At 40.2% G+C, this 17179-nt stretch overlaps 1 protein-coding gene across 3 annotated transcripts in view; it reads right to left on the bottom strand.

Moving 5' to 3' along the window:
* The window catches only part of IDUA (alpha-L-iduronidase), a 46740-nt gene that overhangs the window by 9955 nt on the left and 19606 nt on the right, over window positions 1–17179 (bottom strand). For all 3 annotated transcript variants that reach the window (XM_071579842.1, XM_071579845.1, XM_071579844.1), the window contains 5 exons: window positions 4114–4196; window positions 3414–3521; window positions 2683–2778; window positions 1944–2146; window positions 1367–1546 (listed from right to left, as the gene is read on the bottom strand). In XM_071579842.1, coding sequence (XP_071435943.1) covers window positions 1367–1546; window positions 1944–2146; window positions 2683–2778; window positions 3414–3521; window positions 4114–4196 — 670 coding nt within the window. The remainder of the gene's footprint in view (window positions 1–1366; window positions 1547–1943; window positions 2147–2682; window positions 2779–3413; window positions 3522–4113; window positions 4197–17179) is intronic.

Raw genomic sequence — 17179 nt, 5'->3', positions numbered from 1 at the left:
TTCCTTGTCTACTGCACTACAAATGATGCTCCTCTGTCTTGAGTATTTACTTAATAACCTGCATTTACCTTAATTATCTGAATTAAATCTAAATGGTTTTCCAAATCTGGAATTAGTTGGTACTCACTATACCCGCATCTGGGAGCTGGAATTGGTTTCTCAATGAGTCATTTCTCCCACTTGGAACTAACTTGGAATTAATTCTCATGGTATTTCACTGGTTCCTGTCCTGCTTTCTTGCAAAATGTCAGTATTCCCAAGCTCTCTGTTTATCAGATTGTGCCTGGGTATTGGAATCAAACAGAACTTCAGAAGTTCGACAACTGAACAGTCTCACAATTGTGTCCATGAAGGAACACAGGGCTTCAGATTCTACCCAAGTGTTAACTTTCCATTGGATGTGTCTGTTTTTCGCCCTTCAAATCACCATGTCACTATAAACAGTTGTTCTCGCAAACTCTCTGCAATGCAGTCGGTAACTTGTTGCCTTGAAGAAGATGGCTTGTGTATGCAGCCTAAAGGAACCAGAAGCCTCTGTCTCCATGGGAGCAGTTGATAGGACATATCTTTTTTCTGGGTGATATATGTGCTCCTGTGTTTGGGAATTATTACTTTGCACAGAAGTACTTGGATCCCATATGCTGTATAAAGTAGTGGCTCACAAAGCACCAAGCATGCAGAGGAAACTATTGCTATGCAGGGGAAGAGCTGAGCTTCTTCTGGCCAGGATACAAATATTGCAGAGGCAGGCATGTTGAGTGTTCTCTTCTCCTTCTGCTTTTCTGATCAACATCAGTAATTACTAGCAGTAATTAAGACCTATGTGCACAGTCATTATCCAAAACTAGAGAATGGGCTTACGCTGAGAACTTAAGGGACTTTTTACTTACACCTGTTGTCTCTTGATGAGATAAACTTATGAAGTGGGAAATAATGTCTCACATGTGAGGTGACAACTAGCAGTAGTGAGATCAGAGCAGCGGTATTAGATCATGGAAACAGTATGTGGGTGTAGTCTTACCAGGTGGATCTAACTGGGCAACTGTGCACAGTACCTCACACGTTGTCCAACTCAGTTCTCTAACGCAGTTCTCTCTCTAGCACTCCTCTGACTGGTTCCCAGTTTGGTTTTGGGTTGTTTTGTTGGGTTTTTTTTTCAGGAAAGATGAAGAAAACATACAAACTAAATCAAGCTACTAAAAACAAACTATTCAGGGAAACCTCAACTGTATCAATAAGAAATTCTCCTCTTTTAGGATCTCGTAGTTTGAGTAACTGCTTAAAAATTAACTGTTAAGTCTTCTTTAGCTACTGCATTAACACATCAGGAGACTTTACTGTGACAAGACTGCCAATGAACTGATACCTTTACAACCATAGCTGCATATGTCACATCTGCTCGCCAGAGTTGCGGAATGGACCATCCAACCATTGGATCTGCTTCATCATTATATATTGCAACAGAAGAAAAATTTGGAAACAGCTTCTGAATTTGTTGAACTGCTTCTACTTCTTGTTGCAAGATGTTGAGAGAACTCCCACCTCCCTGCAACAATATTTCATAACTGTTTAGTGAAAACGAGCAAACAGTAGTAAACATACAGACATAAATATATTCTGAAAATGTGTTCCTGAGTCCCTGAGGAGCTGTACACCAGACAATATTAGTAATTTTACCACATTCACTACAGCATGTGCTGTTTGCATGACCTCCTTCCAGAGTATAAAATGGAAAAGAAGTAGAGAAGTCACTTCCCCCTGGGCAGTAGACAAAGGCAGATTTGCTTTGAGTGCAGTCTTGTAACTCAACATCTTGAAAATTTTGTACGAGTAGGTAAGGTGTGCTTCCTGACATAGGCTGGACACTCATCATAACTTCATAAAACAGAATAAAATGCAACTTTGATTGAAAAATTGACTTCAAACTGAAATCTTGGACTGACCTTCTTATGGAGAGAAATGTAGTCCAGCCTTACACCAGCCTCCCCTGTGAAGAAGTTGGTCCCATTGGAGCAATGACACAGAAGACTCCAGCATATGGGTGACTTGGGTAAGGGGTGGAAAGAATCCCCTGGCCCTCCAAATTTCAGCAAAGGACTGGCTGCTCTTAATCCTTCTGAGCAAGCATCATAATAGTTGAGAAACCCTGAGGTCCAAGTAGATGTATATATCAAAGATGGTAACTCAAACCAAAAACTAGATCTAAAACTACAAAGAGATAATTTGATTTACTGGGAAGACCTCAAAAACTGTGGCTATCCTTTCCTATGCACTGACAACAAAAGAAGACATCAAAACTCCAGCTGCATTCACAAAATTCTTCCAAAGGTCTTGTATGGACAGTTCCTAAACCCTGCAACTGTCAATGGAGAGTTTTCCTCCACTCCATCCTTCAACTCCTCACTCCCAATAACAGTACCTTACAACTAACTAACGAACTTAATTATAATTAATGCATCTTCTGCTATTTCATTTTCCCGGTATATATATTTATTTCCAAGCAGGGAATAAAGTGTAGTCAGTAACACAGCCTTAGAAAAAAGACTAGGTGTACCTGACACAATCCTTATCACTCCTGTCTGCCTTCTTTGCAGTATATATCCTATCTCTCTGTCCCTCCTTCACTCACCCCACATACCTGTCTAACTTTACCACAAAGTAAGTGCTTCAAAACATGCTCACCTTTCACTGTCATAGACACATTGTCAAAGTCGTGGTGGTCTGGTTCATTCCATGTTTCAAAATTCCATTTAGCAACATGCTCCAATCCATACCTATCTGCAGGAAAGATCTTGTTTATCAGTGAACGATATATTCAGACAATACTACCACTGATCCTGACAATCTTATCAATTAGGGCTGCCGGTGAGATGTAGCACCCAGAACTACAATTACACGATTTCCCTCATTACTTTTAACAAGGGAAATGTGATTCGGTTTTTTCAAAATTATCCCTCATTTTTGATGAAATACAGCAATATCTGAAAACGATGAAAGTTGGGAGGGGATGAATTCCAGACCTGTGCCTAGGACATTCATCTACCCTTAACTGAGGTTGAGACTTCTGTCTCATTAGAAATATTTGAAGCTGGCATGTGGGAAGCATTCAGGTTATTGTGTCCTAGTGCAAGCCAGCGGTTTACAACCACAACAACGTAAATTAAGTTAAAAGTCAGTCGTTAAGAGGCAGGCCAAACATGCTACCAAAAACACACTATTCAGTCTGGATGTTGGTCATGGATCAGAAAAAATGGGGCTACTATCCCATGGTCTGGTCTGGCTTTTTATTTCCCAGTTCTATGCTGAAATCCAGAGTCTTGCAACTGATCACAACACACCGAGAACTTTCTGAAGTAGCTAGAAAGAATGAAAACAGAAAAAGATCAAGCTTTTTTTTTCATTTTTTAACTTACCTATGTATCTGCTGGCCAGAACTGCAATTAAGTTTCTCCATTTTACTACCTGTTCTTTATCTTCAAAATCTAACGAACAGCCTGTTGGATTCCCCATCAATTCAAATCCTAAAAAAGACATATGGAATTGGCCTCCTTTTTCTGTGAATGCTATCTCATTTTGATTAATGAAGGCGTTATCACATTATCTGAAGCAAACTTACTAATAAAGAAGCATCAGATGGGCTTTCTTTCCTGCTTTTCATGTTACCACCAGAAATATTTCAGATTTGAGGTTGATCACATTTGCTATTTGTCAGTGACTATAGTACTCAATACTAAAATCTGCCAATATAAATGCAGGGCTCAGAGAAAACTTGCAGAAATTCATGGGAGGTTATACTTTGCGTATCTGCTTCTCTGGCCCTTTTAGGTACATGTCAATGGGTACAAAGTTTTCTTCTCTTCAAGAGATCTCATTTGCAAATTCATACACCTGAAACTGCCTTCAAAAGCAATGTGAAACCATCTGTGTTGCTTTATTTGCTGTAATACTGCTTTGCTCACACTGTTTACATTTGGACATGTGGTAAAGGCAAGTAGGCAAATAATGAATATTTATCAAAACCAGCTTTGGAAAATCTCTCTAAGAATTTTCTAACAGTTCTACAGCATGTGCAAACAGATATACCAAGCTGTGAAGGCAGGGAGATGCACTTACCTGGAATTAGCTTATTTTCCCACAGGCGGTCCATAAGGTTATCCAAGGCAGTAAAATTGTACTGAAGTTTGCCATTCGTCACTCTGAATACAGGCAATAAAAATTGCAAATGTAAATGTTATAGCAAAGGTAGCACTTGGTAGTAGATAACAGGTTCAATGGCTTTCTTCTCAAAATTGGTATGTATCTAGGGTTCTTGGAATTGTACACACACTTCCTTCCTCTAAGGTCAATCCATGGTCTTTTTATATTCCAGCAGCAGCAACAGAGGCAACATAATGAACCTGCTTGTTGAATTTTGATATTTTTAACAGAATATTATGATTGCTAACTCTTTACCTAGATTTGTTTTGGTTAAGCTGTTTTTGCAGTTTCCATTTGATTACCTAATGCCAGGCTTTTCCCATATGCAGCCTTTCTTAATGTTCCCTTAATTATTGTACATGATACATCTTTCTTAGTGACACCTCTTGAGCTGAAAAATAACTTTGTATCTTTCAAAGAATGCTGAATTTATGCACACAAGGTTTGTAATTTTTATTTTATTGTAAGCATTTGCTTATTCTCCTGTGCTCCCTGGATCTCATTCTGCAATCAAATGAATGCATTCAAAGACTTAGGAGCAGCCCCATGATCAATCCAAATGTGTCAGGAAGCAAGAGCACAGGTAGTAAAATTTGGACATGCACTGGCATGGGAACACTGGATTTCTTTCACCAGGGGGATGAAAATTGGCATTTGTAACTTATCTTGATAGATCTGAAGATTTCTTTTAAATTCCTGAAAGATTTTTCTTGCCTGGTATCCAGTAAAATACAAGGTACCATGTGGGTCAGTTTCCCATAACCTCTGAACTTGTGGTCTGACTTAACTGAAATCTGAAAGGGACAGAGAATTGTCACCAGTATGAAGTGCCAAACAGGAATTAACAATGAACTTCTGTTGACAATATGCTGCTAGAGTGACTTACTGCCATTTGGCCCAAGCCACAGCCTTGGCCTGGTGCCCAAATTCTGAGCTTAGTATGCCCTGGCCAAAGGTTCTGTAAGCACCCTTGACATAAGTGCAGCCCTGGTCACACAGCAACACTGACCAGGGTCTTGGCAACACCTCTCAAAGCTGATTTCTGTGGCCATGACAAAGCACTACACCCAATCCTTCTGGTACAGTGCAGCCTGACCAGTTTTCCTGCAGTCTTGCCTGCTCTTTCCCCTGCTTGGGTGGAAAGCTGTACAAGCGAACTGCAGATGCAAAGCCCAAGATATGATGGAATGGGGAGAGAAAACCACTGACTTCTTGTAACTGATGAGGATTAGATGTGAGAACTGGCTGATTAACAGGTCTCTTAAATCAGTGCTGGGCTCTGCTCTGTGCTGAGATTCACAACTTGTTCCTTTCTGTGCCTTCCCATGCATTTCTAAGCCTCTTTGACTGAGGCTTTTTTTGACTGAGGCACTTTGACTCTGTCCTTTCTTGCCAAGGAAATGTTTCAGTGAAGAAACTGTGATAGCAATCCGAGATTCCGAGAGAATTAAGAAGGGCTAACAGAATTGCTTAGTGAATAAAAAAGGGAACTCTGCCATCTGAAGAGGACAGATCTCTGACCATGAGAAGAGGAAAACAGGACAGGAAAACTAATGTAACAGAAGCCATTTCCACTGTAGAAGTTCCACATATCCTGTATCAAAGCACACAATCCTAGTCCCAGCACTCTTTTAACCAAAGACCTAAAGCAGGTTTTTGTCTTTCAAAGCATGATAGAAATGGTCAAGATAGAAATTGTCATGTATGCAGCCACTGATGGGCTTACAGTACCTGCCAAAATCAAATGGTGCAGCTGTAGAAGAAGCAAATAGCACAAAGATATTTATTTACTTTCATATCCATAAAAGTATTTTAGAAGTCATTGTTGAACTAAAGAATGGCCATTTGGAACTTGCTTGGGTTTTTTTTTCTTAGATACATGCTTAAAAAAAAAGTCCTGACAGTCCCATTTCAAAGTTCAAAGATGAATATTTTGTTGCAAAAGCTAGTTATGCTCCCCCAGATCCATTAACTATTTCCAGTTGTACCCTGTGTTCTATTGAAATATTTGCTTACATGCACACTTACAGTCAGTGTGTGTAACAATGATTAACTACATTGTCTTGTAAAAACTTAATAACACCATTTAGATAACAGCAAAGGAACTAGGGTCTTCCTGACTCCAGCCTAAGGTTTACACAGTACTATGAAAATATACGGATAAATAAAACTTTCTATCTGATACATGTACACTTAAGATCCCAGCACATCTGTATTTTTAATACTCTATCAATTAAGTAAAACATTTAAAACTGAATGCCATTCCCAGCCATGACTGAGGTCACAGTACATGAGATCTTGTGTTATGTTTGTAGGTATAGAGGCAATTCTTATGTCCTTTGGCTGATCTGTCATTTTGTAAGAATTTCTTTTTCTTTGCAAATGCACTAGAGGCAGTATGCTCTCATTTAAAAAACTTGACTGATAGGACTGATGCTTGCTCAGATTTTGATCTTATCCCTACCCACATAACATTTCTGAGGTAAGATGGATGGTTTTCTTATAACATACACAGTATTGCTAGAATTTGGGCTGCATGGTTGCCTGCCATACATGACTGGAAGCCATGCTGACTGTTGCCCTTTTAGCACAGCAGCCGGTACTTTTTACAAACATTCTGCACAGGGGAAATTTGCTCAACTGTCAGGCTGTTACCAGGAGTGCTCTGAAGATAATTTTAGAATACTGAAAAGCAGATCAAAACTGTTAGAGGCATGTCACAAGGTAAATCTCTGAACGAGGATGAGTGCACTAATGCCAAGTTGTTTAAATGGTGTCCTGTGCAGGGCTAAGTGTTGGACTTGACGATCTTTGTGAGTCCCTTCCAACTCAGCATATTCTGTGCTTCTGTGATTCTCTAACTTGCTGGTGCAGCATCATATACCAATGACTGGGTCCTTAGTTGCAAGCTCATGTGATTTTGCATTCCTTTTTTGCCTGCTCCATTTCCAGCTTCTCTGTCCTGAAGTTACGGCTTCTAGACACCAACATCTTCATTTACAAACACGCAGAAGGTTATGTACTTCTCACTTTGTTTGAGTGCTTGTCAGACTGGGATTGTTTTTACTGTTGGGTCTTTTGGATGTCAAGCAGCAATCACTGTCCTGTCTGTGCCTGGCTTTCAACTGTTTCTCATCTGGGATTTTTCTGGGGGACTTAACAGACAGACCTTCATCATCAGTCATTACAAACAATTACACTAAACCGGATTTACTGGCATTCTGGCAACAATGCCCTTGTAAGCACCATAAGGCTGCTATACTTCAGACTTTGGCCAGCTGGTGACGTGTCTTGCCAATCCTTATGATGGTCTCAGTTCCAGACCCCTTTCTATGTGCTGCCTCCTGGGAGCAACAACCATGCTGTGAACATGAAGAACAATGATGAGTACAGAGGGGTGTCCACTGATTGTCACAAAATCTTGTGTTCTCTCTTCCTTGGAAAGGTTTACTTTCAGGGCAAAGCTGAATCAAAAGCTACAGGCCCATGTTAACAGCTTTTTACTGCCTCCTATTACTGCAGTACGGTTTTTGCAGTATGGAGGGGAATTCTTTTCAGGTGCATAGGTTGCTATGCCAAAGTGTTGTAAAATAATCATCACGTTGTGCCACTTTCCATGCCACTTTCAGCCTACTCCCATTCACAAAGTTAATCTCTTGGGAGGACAGGGGCAAGCTAGCTTTAGCTGTCAACACTCTGCATCACTCTGCATCTGCCCCAGTTAGCACAGCTGCACATACTACTTCTCAGCCTACAGCTATAGTTTCCCTCCTGTGCTCAGAATCTGCTGCTGCTCTTCTGCCCTGGGTTGATCCTGTCCAGGAATATAGTTGCATGCCCTGGAAAACAAGTGCACACACAGACGTTGGACTAAATATCTTATCTACAGAGAGGAGAGCAAGAAAAACACAGGCAGGGAACGTTTCCATTCCAGATGATCTTCAGTCAACTGGATCTCTGATAACCCGTCAGGCTAACTTTATCAACTTCTACTACAATGTACTGAACAAAATTTCATGGGATCAAAGCCTTGTGGCCAACTCCTGTCAGGAGGTCACACCCCATTTAGGAACTCAAAGGTAATACGTACGGTAACCATCAACAGAGCTATTCTGTTGAAGAGGGTTTAGGACTGAGATGGTCAGGAAAGACCTATATACTGGAGTAGAACCTTTCTCAATCCTCACATTCTCCCTCAGCTGGTGTGGTCTGCCATTACCATTTCTGGAGAACACAGTCACCATGCACAGCAAAAGCTGACATAATCTGGCTTGATTTCATCAGTGCCTGAGAGCAGCCTCTCTTCTGGTAGACTGGCCATAGCGGCCGGGTGACAGCACTCTCACGGCAGCAGGGCCTGCCTGCATCCTCATTGGGAACTTCTGCTTGGAAGAATCACCTGCACAGTTGCAAATGTAGTCAAGAAATAGAGACAGAAAACTGGCAGAAGGTGTTGGCAGAGGAGAGGTGCAACTGACACCTGCAGAGTAGGTGAAATTTTTCAGAAGACTGTCGGGCAATGTCAGACTTGGTAAGTGGACTCCATGAGGGAGCCACCTGAAAAAGACCCTGTGCCCCATGGAAGGTTTTCTGAGTTACAATCTTAAAGTAGTGAAAGTGCAGTCTAAAATACTACCCTGCCATGGTGTCTGCTGAGATAATGATTATCTTACACACCTGTGGTAGTTTTGGTTTTAGTTTCAGCTAGGCCTTAGCTAGGCCTCAATTCAGCAGGCCCAAAGGATGTGACACAGATTAGAAGGGACAAGCATCACCTGACTTAAACAACTAAAGAGGTATTTCATATCATCTGACATCATCAAGAAGCATCAAGAAGTACAAAAAGAGAGGGAGGTGGAGCTTCTGTCTCTTTTGGTCTTTGCCTCAGGCCAGTGAGGACGCACTGTCCTGTTTCTACCGAGATTAGGCCTTGCCGCCATCCCCACTGTGTTATCAAGGGAGGTGAACATTTTCTTGTTAATTTTTCTTGCTGGAAGTTTTCTCTGGAAGAGTTTTTGGGAGGTTTTGTAGGGTTTGGGTGTTTGGAATCTGTATTATTTGGTTGGGTGACTCAGTAGTTATTGTTGTTAGTTTGGTTTTCTTTTCTCACATTTGTATATATATGTATTATATTCTGGTTTTAATTGTCTTTCTTTTGTATTATATAAGAAGCTTGCTGCTTCAGGTTCTGGGGTTTTGCTCCTCCCTCCTTTTCCCTTGGCTGGAGGGGGGGACCCTTTCTCTCTCCGTTGGGCAGGCAGCATTTTGCCAGCTCGACCCAACAAACACCACTATTCACTTGACAGGGATGCTTGGCTGTGCACCAGACCATCTTTGTCTACCTTGGTAAGGCGATTCCTGCAAACCCACGCTCTCTTGTCCATGGTGTCCAGGTCCAGGATGTGGACCAATGGGAACACAGTCACTGTTGTTCGGATAAGTGTAAATATGTATCCCCATCTCAAGATGAAATTAAGTGAAAACAGTTTTTGCAGTAAGTGTCTTGTATAAAGAGCACCCGTAGATATGGTGTCCTAAGGATGAGCTTACACTCTTTCTAGAATCTGTGATGCCATTTTAGGCATCATAAAAGAGGCACAAGTGCCTGCTTAACCTGGAGAGGAGCTCAGTGTTCAAGACAATCACTGGAAACAAACAACAATAAATTTTCCAAATGTTCCCACACCGATAATTGCTGTGGAACATACAACAATAATCTATGCTACTAGGCTGTCTGGAAAGAACTGTCTTCAGAAGTACCTACCTCATTTTTTAGCGAGGGGAACAGGCTTTGAATGGACATGGAAGCACACAAGGTTAGAGCAGACCATCTACAAGATGAAGGTCAAAACCTCTGGACAGAAAATGTCAGCAAGTTGGTTTAGGTTTTTTTCTCAAGAGGCAACTTACTGCCCTCCAAATACCTCGTACAAAAGGATCCCACCTCCTTGGTTTCATTTAGTTACTTTTGCAGCTACGAGGAACAAAATGAAAGCGTTTAAAGCTCGGGCTGTTACAAACACCTTGTTTGCTTCAAACCCACCAATTGTCTACATATGCTTGCTCTGCTGAGTCCTTTGAAAACCTCTGGACCACCCTAAGGGACTGTGAGCACTTTGGAAATGACACCTCAGAGTATATGCAGGGCAGAATAGCCCTTATTAGCATTCACCTTTCCAGAGGCTGAATTCTCAGCAGCTCTCTCCACGTTTCCTCAATGTCAAACAAAAACCCTACTAGTCTGATATTTCAAGTTTAATTACAAGATCATTAATAAATAACTAAGAAGTCAGTAGGCTCCTAGGTTATTAATAAACAACACTTCCCTGTGGGGGTCACCCTTTCTTGGGGTAATGTAGATTATCTTAGTGGCGGTCGAGGAGGCAGAGACACTCAGACTGCAGTGTGATCAGAAGGCTCACTGAAGACAAAAGACTTTATTTTTAGTAAAAGCTTCACTTTTATCTACTCCTACATATAACATGCCAGTACACTATTGGTCAGTAGTTCACCTAACATGCATGGAAAGATTCTACTGGTTACAAGGCATCCACATTCTACAGGTGCCTCTTGGTCCTTAAGGATGCACTCATCAGTCACCTCGGACCTTAAGAGATAAACACACACACTGTCACCCCCACACTGCCCCCTTTCCAGTTGAGTGGAAACTAATAATATAGTGTACACAGTCACACTACAGCTGCTTCTACCATGTTGTTCTTGCTCCATTCGCTTTTGCTTTCTATGGTGACTATTGGTAAAGTAAATCAGTTCCTGTCCATGAAATCCCCGATCCCAAAATAACCATGACTACTTGATTTTTTGCAGGCCAATGAAGACTGATTCTTCCACCCTGGTGGTCTCCAGGCAAAACATAGCCTGTGCTTTTCACACATTTTGCAGACCAAAAGCTAACTCAAGAGGCTTTTTCAAAGGCCAAAGACAACTTACTGCACTCACACTAAGGAACTGGCATATTTTAATGCTTCTGTGTTCATTTATTAGCTTTAATATTTTTCTGCATTTGCTTCTCAGCTGTAACATTTGTGTAAGGGGCGACAGAAAATCAGCTTGCTTTACAAGTGTGGCACAGCTTCTGCACAGAAGCACAAAGCCAAAGACTTCAGTCTCTGCTGGCTCACACTACGAGTAATTCACTCACCCTGTAACATAAAGGAGTCAGCCCAGCAGCAATTGGAGGATGCCTTACAAAATCACACAGCCAGGCAGCACCCAGCTCTTGCTGATGTCACAGCTTGTCACAGTTAATCCATCCACACAACCAACCAGCATGGTACATGCGCACAAAGAAGGACGGGTATGAATCTTTGTGGTTTAGGAATGAACTAGCTTCGAAAATGGAGAATACATCATCTGTTACTTACTGGAAATCACTGCCTCTTCTACAGGCCAGTCAGGAGGCTGTGCATTCAGCTGAATCTTTTTATATTTTTTAAAAAACATAAAAATAGAATTGACTTTGATTTATACAGCATCATAATCAGGTTCTTTCCTCTTTGAAATCAGCATTATTTGAGCTTCATCTTGCAAAGTAACTCATAAAATCCTTGCTGTGATCTGGCTAAAATTCACAGGCACAGAAGTGTGAGCAAACAATGGATGTTTTCAAGCCGATGCTAATCATGGCCTATGAATTTCCATTTCTTACTCAGCCTGCTTTTGTGAGCACAGTCTCAGTCCTTCTTTCAGCAATGAGCGTGCTGTGTGTGGGGGGAAGAGAGAGAGAGGCAGACAAAGCACCAACAGCTTCCTGTGCCGAGGTGAGTTAGCCTCAGAAAATATCCTTAGACTGTTGCTTCTCTTCTCCCCCCACATCCCCTTCCTCCTTTAAAACAAATTCAAGATGTAAAAAGGGGAAGCAGGCTATAGAAGCAATTTAGGCAAAAGCATAAGCTATTTTAATATCTGGCCTCTCTAGACAAGCGAGCATAGCCAATCAGATCCTTAGGCATGGATAATTCAGTGTCCTGTGAGACCTTGTGATCCCTTGTTGAGATGTGATGTTCATATTAATTTGCAGAGGGAACTAATTAAATAATGATGAGGGAAATCCAGTAGCAGAAAATGCTTAAATTTAAAGACTCCGTGAGTCACTGAAAGAGAGGTTCAGTCATGGTATGTGAGCTGAGCTGCTAGAGGACACCTTTCCCACTGAGTTTGATGTATGAAAATTATTTCCTTCAGCATAACACTTGGCTAGAAGTAAAATAGTCATTGTGGGTTTATGCTGTCCTTGATGGTGGAACTCCAAATAATGTCAAAAATTTTGAAAAGAAGGAATAGGGCAACTAAACCCACAATGAAGATTAAAAAGCCACTTTTCAGATGTACAAGGTACAGACATTATGATCAAATAGTAAAAGTAGCTTGCTTCAAGCACACAACCTCTTTTGGCACTGTACAGATCCAGCATTCTAATTCAAGCACATAGCCTTCTACTGCACCTTCAGTAATGAGCCTCCGTGGTACATATTTGACTCACTGTTTTCATTTTACAGTTCTCTTATTATCACTCCTTCATGTTCACATCTTTATTTTATGTTTATGCTCTCTACTCTTTTGCCTGCTAGCTGTAGGAGATAGTCCAAAAGTATGTGAATCCAACTACATCACAGGACATAGTTTATTTACGGCTGTGCAATATCATAACACTGAGTTGGAATGCTTGCCCCTCCCTGCTGCCAAATACACGAGAAGAACCAAATTCAGCAATGTTCTACTTACATTGCTCTGCACATCCTGCATTGCTCACAGGTTCCACTCACATGTTGTAACTGGACCTGAAATCATGCACTAATGTACAATATGCTACTTTTATCAGGTGTTTTAACTTCTTCCACCTTCTGGTTCTCGAAACTTGTTTCCACTTGTCAAGATATATATTAAAGAGCATGTAATGGAAGAACTAACAGTCTAAGAAAAAAAATGGGGCTAAATACTGCAGGTGTGAAAACTTGCAGCTAGACTTCTCAGCTGATATACTTATATCTAAAATACAGACAGCACATGGTGTCTGATGAAGTCCAGCTGGATCTATTTGCATATCAGATGTAGTTTCAGGTGTGTTCATGTATCAATTCTTGATTCCCCACAGGCAACTGTATGTCTAACTTGAATATGTAACTTATTTACAAAAGAGGTCTTCATCAAATGATATCCAGTTCATTTTCGAATTTACTGATGTTTAAAAACATGGTGGAAAAGCACAACAAATGTATCATCCACTGTCTTGTTCTTAATCATGCAGAATTTTTGTGATGAGTGCTTCAGAACTGATGAATGAGCACTACAACCCAGTATAGAAAAAGCAACTTTTTAAATGGCACCTCAGTTCTGCTCTTCACTAGAATATAAAATATAGCAAAACCTCTAATAATTAAGGAAGTAAAACTAACCAATGGTATTTATAAACAATTCACTGAGATGCAAACCTACATGTCACTCCAAACAGAGATCTGATAATTTTATTTTGAACATGGTTTTGGCATTAGAATTTTGGCTAGTGATTTATTAAATATGGCAGTGATAGCTTTTCCACACATGGTCTTCATTTTCACGTGTAACCTTTTTTACTTCTTTCTTCCCCCATCCCCAAAAACTTACACTAATATGAAAAAATATCTCCTTTTTCTGTATAAAGTTGCATTATATTTTGTGCTTATGAAACAAAAATTTACCTCACAATTCAGTAAGAAGTCATCTGTTTCCTTTGCACTCAGAAATGGGTTTTGAATATCCAGCTAAGATTACACACTAATGCATGGAATGGGTGAACAACCTTCAGAATTTTTGAGAGACTATCCTTGCTACACTAAATTGGCCTCTAAGATTTACAAATATCAATAGTAATATTCATCCTCATCACTATGCAGGCTTTGGTTACACAGTTCTGGCTGTTTAGAGATGAAACAACTGGCAGTTTTGTTCATGAGGCAGCAAAACTCAGACGTTTTACAGTGAGTGTTAACTGATGTAAGATGTAAGCCTACCTAGATGTAAGATTTATTAGCTAAGCCCCCTTTATGATTGATTCTAATAGAAATCCTTTTTTCAGAGGACTTAATTAATGACCTAGGGCAAGTAAACACTGAGTTTAAGGACAGTTCCACACACTGCCTGCCCCAGTCTCGTTTAACACCTCAAGAGTATTTTTTCATCTAATTGAAGTAAGTGTGCAAACCCTCTGAAACTGTTAAAAGCTAAGTCAGCAATGCGCTTCTGTTTCAGCTCCACACAGTGCAACCAGCTCCATTAAAGCTGAATAGCAGAGATGAGTAAGAAGTCAGAGATTACCAGTAGCCCCTGTAATGTAATAATTTAAAGCTTATCTTTTACCTGCGATTACACTCTACAGGACAAAGATTTCTCCAGAACTACTATTTATTTATGCTATCTCACTGTAAACACCACTGGAGTGATACTGACCTGGAAATACCCAAACTGTATCATGACACAATTTCTAATCTACTCCTCTAGAAAGCTGTGCTCCTGAGGTACTGCGCTACTGGGTGCTGATAAAAAAACTGTTGTGAAACTACTGCAGCTACTTCGTGCCTTTGGTAAGTGGTAATTCATTGGTTCTGTGTTTGTAGTGGGAAATGGACAGGGGGATGCATAGTGAGAGATTGCCTTACTTAGTTTTGCATATATAAATGCACACTGAACTTTGCAGATTTCAGAACTCCTCCTGCAGCAGAGACTATGGAAGATTTTTTTCATTTAAAAAAACCCGGGAACATCTCTCTCACCATATACACATCAGTTCAAGCTGCACTGGACACTCATCACAGCGAGAGAAGGAATGTTAGGCAGAGTGCATAGGGGATGTGAAAATAATGGATGATTACTTTCAGTGTGTCCACCTTTCCTACTAAATAGCAACCAAATGTATGCGTTTTAGGCACACCTGGTCACTATGATATCAAGGCAAATTACAGACTAATTGAGGCTTGAGGGCATTTTAAATAATGCAGGCATTAGGCTGAAGTGGTTTTTTTAGTTCACTGAAATTATGAACTTCAAACATATGCGTAGAAGGAAAAATAAGGCTATTACACTTGGACTATGTACTCTTGAAGATTTGACGTTATTGATTGTGGCCCAGTAACTAAACAATTTTAACTGTAATTCTATGATTCTAAGATTAAGCTCCCCCATGTGACTAATACAGCATTATTTAAGTACATAGTTAGGTTACCAGATATGAATTGTATGTAGTAATGTCATTATTTTTTCTGAAATAATCTAAAACCCTTAATTAAATGTGTCACCAACATCAAATACATTTTATTCTTTATAGCCTTTATTTCCTAAATACCTCTGTTCTATTTTAGTTTTAACCATTTGCAGTTCTAATCCAGTTAAAATTGTGCACCTGTTCACAAGTAGTAGGTCACATGAAGAAAAATCACGTGTAAACTCACAATTACTGGTCAATGGTAACCATTTTTTCTCAGGTACTTTGTATTCTTAGAGATAGGTGTTTCATTGTAGTATGTATTTTGGTTGTTTTGGCCAACTATCATCATTTCACAATAAGGCATTTGACATGAAAAGACTTTTAGAACTTAGTCCTGTTTTGTTAGTGTCAGTGGAACTCAACCAGGGTGCCAGGACCAGCCCACAGGGTATTGTTTATTGCTGGACTGAAGCCTTGATGAGTGATTCACATGATGGGGTGTGAGCTCTCATCTCTCTAATTCACTGATGAATGTTCTGCTGCCAGTACTTCTGTATGTTATGTAAAACTTGTTCATGATAAAATATGATACCTTCAAAACTATATTACTTTCACACTGCTAGAGACGGAATGAGAGACTGCTTCATTTTGTCATTTTTTTCCCTGTGTGGAATTGTCCTGTCCAGAGATATTTTGTCTCACTTTTATGGTGCTGTGCCTAAAGAATGTTCACATATTTCAAAATCATAATTTGAAATTTCTTTCCTTCAGATTTTTCAGGAAGTGTTACTTTTAGGTTAGCTTGAGGCAACACAAAACTGTCTCTGTTTGGTAGGAGTCAACTGATAATGATATAGTAACATCTTCTCTCTTAGGAACCTGATATTGGGAGAAGTGCTGTTGGAGAGAAATGCAGACAGGTCTCAGAATTGTTAAGTGGGGCAAATCCCAATTGTTCTGCCCATTCCAGGATTGCAAATACAGGAAATTGCAGCGCTTTCAAATATTGGAAGCATTGTACAAGAGAACAGAGTGGGCAAGCTCACTTTGATGCTGAGGCAGATGGCATGCACATTTGAACAGGTCATTAGAGAAGGTAACTCTTGGTTCTAAGAAGTAGGCAGCAAAATGGATGAAAGGATAAATATGAGAGACTTGAGTTTAAGTCACCTTATTTTCAGAGAAGAAATACCACAAGGCTGAAATGAAATTAACAGAAGGCAGTGAAGACATCTTCTGTTCTGTAGTGCACAAGACCAAAGACATACATCATCTTGGCAACCAATGTGCAAAATTCATTATGTAGTTTCTGTACTACTGCCTTCCCTTTTTTCTAAGAGCTACCTTAGCAATGGCAGAGGGACAGAACTGCTTGGAAGTATCTTCTACAAGAAGGAGGCAAAACCCAGGATTTTACTAAGACTGGAATTACCTTCTTAAAATTTTGGGATTAGAATATCTTAACTACTGTCACCAAGCTCAAGTTCCCGTTAACAGCCAGTAGTCTTAAGAATCCATGACCAGTTCAACACTACAGAGGTGAGATGTGCTTTTCTCTCTATTCCTCCCTTATGCGTGTTTTGACTTCATTTCTGCAATTTTTATGTTTCCTTTTTATTTTTAAAGAGCAGCGAACCAATTTTTGCCCTGGGATAAAAGACAATGTTGGAACCTGACCTTATGTAGTGTTTTTGCCCTGCACCTCACAGCCAACCAGCAACACAGCATTTTTGGGCCTTGCAACTCCCATCTCAGATTCTTATTGCATGCATGCTCATGTTG

This window comes from Pithys albifrons, chromosome Z, assembly GCF_047495875.1.
Source record: "Pithys albifrons albifrons isolate INPA30051 chromosome Z, PitAlb_v1, whole genome shotgun sequence".
Classification (NCBI taxonomy): domain Eukaryota; kingdom Metazoa; phylum Chordata; class Aves; order Passeriformes; family Thamnophilidae; genus Pithys; species Pithys albifrons.
Note: the sequence above shows the minus strand (reverse complement) of the source record. Positions and strands in the feature narration are given on the sequence as shown.